The following is a 5131-nucleotide window of genomic DNA, read 5'->3' as shown; positions in this document are numbered from 1 at the left end:
GTACAACTAACTGGACTGATTACGGAAATAGAAGAAACACTATTTCCTGTTGTTATTCTGTTTCATTATTATATTAATGTAATTATTGTAAATGATACAATAATATATTATATAAGTTGGAAGAGAAAAACTTCAGAGCTCGGACTCTCAGAAACCGGTAAGAGTTGGCTTAAAAATCTTTAATAAATAATTTCACGTACATCTGTCTGTTGTGCATAATTTATAAAGAGTAATGCAAGGTTTTCATAATAACTCTTTTTTTAATGTATTGATGTTTAAAAAAAACTAATCTGCACCACTACTACACATGAAGGATCAGAGGTTCTGTACTTTGTAAGAAAGTTCTATTACTAGTCAAACGGTTGAGTGAGGAAGTGATTTGGTAAGAATCACGCTCGAAACAAGATTTTCCCCAACGAAGGGTGCCCACTTCAGGAGGCTGATTGGATCCCAGAGGCTCTCGACTCAAAGGGTTGACTCACGGCTACAGTAACAGAATAATTAATCATCTGCCATAGCCAGATTTGAACCTGGATCCTTGGAGTTAGTAGCACAGTGCTTTTTTTACTATGCCACGTCGCAACGTATATACATATTAATAATATTGATAAAAAATAAATACATGAAATATTAAATGAAAGGGAGGCCGGTTGTATTATTTTGTCCAGGGCCTGGCTTTACTCCGGGTCCGGGCTTACCTGACAGGAGCCCTACACAAAAAAGGTTGTTAAGGTGACGCATCAACTCCTTCGGCTACAAACGACCTAACTACCAGGGTTTTACATATTGGAAGAAGATAGTTTGGTAGAAGAAGACAGTATGAAGTAGATTGGAGGAAGATAGTCCGGGTGGCGGTCAATAAAGGTTTAAAAATAGTAACAAAAAACTTTAATAGTTTTGAAACCTTTATTGACCGCCACCCGGACTATCTTCCTCCAATCTACCAGAGTTGTAGTCCAATGTGATGACAAATTACTCTACATAATTGGTTTCTTCTTAATATCCTATTCATGAACCACAATGTTCTTTTCCCTTTGATGATCTTTCGTTTATTACTACGTTTTTAATCGTTATTTGAGTAATAAGGACAGCAACAATTTCAAAATCTTTCATTTTCCAAGATGACCTCTCAGTGAGGTTTTTAGTTTCAAGTGAAATTAACAAGTTGCGAACATTCATTCATGAACGACCATGACGTCTGGAGTTAGTAAAGGCTGTGTTTGTAAACACAAAAATGTGTTGCTGAACTAGCTTATAACTTGTAGTTCAAAAAGTTTTTTTAACTGTGTTATTAGTTGTTTAATTGATGAAATCAATTTCAAAAGTTAATACAGAATGGGTGTCACTATTTTACACCAGTTTCCCATGCTTGAAAGCAGAACAGGACCTCAGACTATTGAATTTCTTACAAAAAGGATTGTTGCTTTAGGAGCTATTCAAATGGGACAGTTTCTTGTTGACTGTGATTCTTATATATCTATGCCATCCCTAGGACCTCAGAGAACTGTTCATGTTTTACATAATTCAGAACAGCCTGCATCAGTTTTTTCTATTCTAGAAACAAATACTAAAACAATACCTTTGGTTGCTGATGGACTCTTTGATTTATTAATGCTCAAGATGACTCCTATTTACACCAAGAAAGTGGCAAAAATTGAATCTAAGGGCCCTCGTTTTGAATTGGCAGATTTTTGTATTAAGTTGGGCAGTGTTACAATCAGTCAGAATTTCAAGGGTGTGTTGGTGGAAGTTGAATACAGACCATGTGTTGTGCCGTCTAACTGTGTGGGACTAATGAGGGAATTCCTACAAGGTTTTCTCGGTTCATGTGTTCAATCTTTACCAGCCTGCCTTCAAAACAAAATGGATGAAGTTTACCAACCCATGGACACTATTCAACAATATCTAGATCATTTCTTAAATTTCAGAAAGATGGCGGGATATAGTGGATAAGTTTAATGTTCAAGCCTTTACAGCATGTACAATTTATTTATTCAAATCATTTTTATAAACTCAATGATGCTAAAAATATTAATTTTTACATAATGACGAATCTGTTATTGTGCTTAGACTTTGAGTCAGAAAATATTGTTTTAATTTGAAAGTACTGTTTAACATTTGATGTACAGAAATATCATTTCTTTCTTTCTTTTTTTTTTAGTATAATATGATCTATTACACATTTCAAGTTATCTAATTTGTACTCATAATTTTGTAATAAATATATGTAAATTGAGTATAGTATACTTGATTTGTCACATATGTTCAGGTTTATAGTTTTTGTTATTTATAATTTTTATTAAAATATTGTTATTAATTTTTTTATTATACTCTTTGACTATCCCCAAAGTCTATCTATATATTAAATATTTACCAAGGTATCTTATTAATTTACTAATAGATTATGAATCAATTGTTTATACAAACTAATCAGCAAGAAAATTGGTTTTACTGATATTGTTTGCTGTTACCTTTTGAAGGAGATGATCAGGGTTGCAGTCAAGATATCACCAACATCGATAGATGCCAAGTGAAAACGAAGGATGATTCCTATAATCAATTAGAAAATATCCTCAATACAACACCAATTATAATAAAAACTTGATTATGAAAAATTCCATTCCCAAAGGAACAGGAGTGAAGTCTGCAAATTGATAATTTCTGTAATTTATTTAAATCGCCTATCAAGCAGAAATTAAATTTAAATGGGACAAAATTGACTATGGATTAAAACATTAGGCATCAAAATGTAAATACATCTTGTTAGTAATGTTACTTCCTTGTGAGTCACCTTTACATTTGGTGTACCTGTTAGCCATTCCCGATTAATGTTAAAGATTATTTTCTTACAGATATGGAAATTTATTTCCTGAACAGAAAATCCTCAATGGTTATTCTGACTTTTTATGCAGTGAAGATAATTTATCTTTATGTGATATCGTCTTCACTTTACAGAGTACTGCTGAGTATCATAGAATAAATATATCCTCTGCCAAAAAAAATCTGATGCAGAGTGTGCATCTCACATTTTTTACTTACTGACTTAATTTGAATTAAAATTAATTTTCCATTGGTAAATTATATATTTTATTAGTTTCAAATTAATTTTCACTCATTAGAGAACTGATATTCCAATATTATTTGTGATAGCAACACATTTCTATTATAATTTGCAAATGAGATTTTCAGTTGACAAGATTAACCATCCTCAATTTTAACTGATTCAGAAAATTACTTTTCATAATGTTTCTTGTAAAATTTCAAAATTTTTCTTTTGTAAAGAAATATGAAAATATAGCAGTTTACATTCTGCTCTTAACACCATTTATTTAATGCTTAATTATATTAGTTATAGAATCAATATTGAAAATATTAGCAATGATTTTATGGAGTCATCCTTTAAACTGAAAGACTCATAAACAGGTTAGCTGAAATTAAAAAAACTGACTATTAAAGAACTGTGGTGACGAAATCATCTATGAAACTGGCGGAACACACTGCATATACGCCTGCTATTTTACCTCTTGTTACAACAGATTTTTTTTTTTTATGTTTTTCGCCATTCTCCATTAATCTATATTACTGCATTACACATTTTTTGGAAATGCGTTCTCAACCCGGAAAAACTACTTTTTCTCTTATCTCCTTAAGTAAATCTACAAATCCTTCCATACTTTATGTTTTTCCAATTTATATTACTTAATAAAATGTTAATTGGTTATTTATATGAAATAAACAAAATTAAAGATACTTAAAGTTTTTAAAAATTCACCATTTTAGCTCTATTAATCTGTTTTAATTAGGATAAGACTCAGCTGATACAAAGGATAATTTAATCATACATTGATACCATGAGTTTAATCAAAATCCTTGAACAAGTTTTTGAGGATATTAAAAAAAAAAAATGTGTAAAATGGATAATATAAAGTGGCACTTCCAGTCAACTTTATACAATAAGTTGCTGTTATATCGTAAAGATATAATACCCTTCATCATAACTATGTAATATCAGTTTTGTACAAGTTTTTACTTTTGGGCTAAGCTGTCACAGAGACTATTTTGAAAGACTTGGTTATTTCGACTGAGGGGACCTCAAAACTGAATATCTGTCAAAAATTCAAATTGGAAATTTTTCACGATTGTAATACTTCACCTTACTACATAATTTATACAGGTAGATAAAAATAAATCAAAATGATACAACTCTGTGTGAAGATAGAAAAATCCTCAATTGATTCAGTAAATATATAGGAGAATTTCAAAACTAATCAGAAGGATGATCTATTATGAGAGGTATAAATAAATAAATCCAAAATTTATGAGATAGTTTAATAATAATTAGATGAAATCTATACTTTTAAAACAGATCATTTAAGTAACAAATAAAGAATAAAACAGATTTTAAATTAATAAAAACAACTATTATTATTACATACTCAGTCCTTCTATATGGATGGAATCAATTTCAAACTTACAATCTTAAATCAATTTGTTGAATAAGAAAAATAACTAAATTAATGATATGATACATAGTAAGCTCATAAAATTAAGTGATACATATCAAACACATTATACCAAAATAAAATATAAGAACACATTAATGAGAAATGTTATAACGATAAAAAAAAAAAAAAATCAATAAATCGTCAACATTATAATACATGCTAACTTCTCTGTTAAGTGCAAAGGATCATCCCTATACTGAACTAAATACATTATTGGTAAGAATTTAAATAAGTAACAATGCTAATAATGTAATTAGTATACATTAATACGTAAAATGGACAGTATTTCATATTAATAACAGATTTAAATTATAATTAAAAAAAAAAATAAACAAAATAACACCTGTCCAGAGGCTACCCAGAGAGCTTTGGCTTCTTTTACATAAACAGGTAAATAATAATCAATATTCAATCATTATAAAATATCTAATAAACTTATTTTTATTCTATAAACTCAAATGCACGATACCTTAAATTTAACTTTGATTAAATTAGAATAACATAGTAACTACTATTTCCTGAAGACAATAAAATTTGGATCAAAATATCATTTGGGAATTTAAATCAGACATATACAAGGGACGGAAACAAATTTTTATAAATAAAAAATATAAAAACACTTGATT

The 5131-nt window shown here is 29.3% G+C and overlaps 1 protein-coding gene across 1 annotated transcript; it reads left to right on the top strand.

Moving 5' to 3' along the window:
• Positions 1-1202: 1202 nt before the first annotated feature.
• On the top strand, positions 1203-2098 carry MED20 (Mediator complex subunit 20). The gene has a single exon (XM_014416465.3). The coding sequence runs from the start codon at positions 1336-1338 to the stop codon at positions 1951-1953; it is 618 nt and encodes a 205-aa protein (XP_014271951.1). The 5' UTR covers positions 1203-1335; the 3' UTR covers positions 1954-2098.
• The last annotated feature ends 3033 nt before the right edge of the window (positions 2099-5131 follow it).

Source organism: Halyomorpha halys, unplaced genomic scaffold (genome assembly GCF_000696795.3).
Source record: "Halyomorpha halys isolate HHAL.00 unplaced genomic scaffold, Hhal_1.1 Scaffold10.1, whole genome shotgun sequence".
Classification (NCBI taxonomy): Eukaryota; Metazoa; Arthropoda; class Insecta; order Hemiptera; family Pentatomidae; genus Halyomorpha; species Halyomorpha halys.
The sequence above is the reverse complement of the archived record's forward strand: the minus strand, read 5'-3'. Positions and strand labels throughout refer to the sequence as shown.

Coding starts and splice junctions, on each gene's coding strand:
- MED20 (XM_014416465.3), top strand. CDS start 1,336: ATGGGTGTCACTATTTTACACCAGTTTCCCATGCTTGAAAGCAGAACA.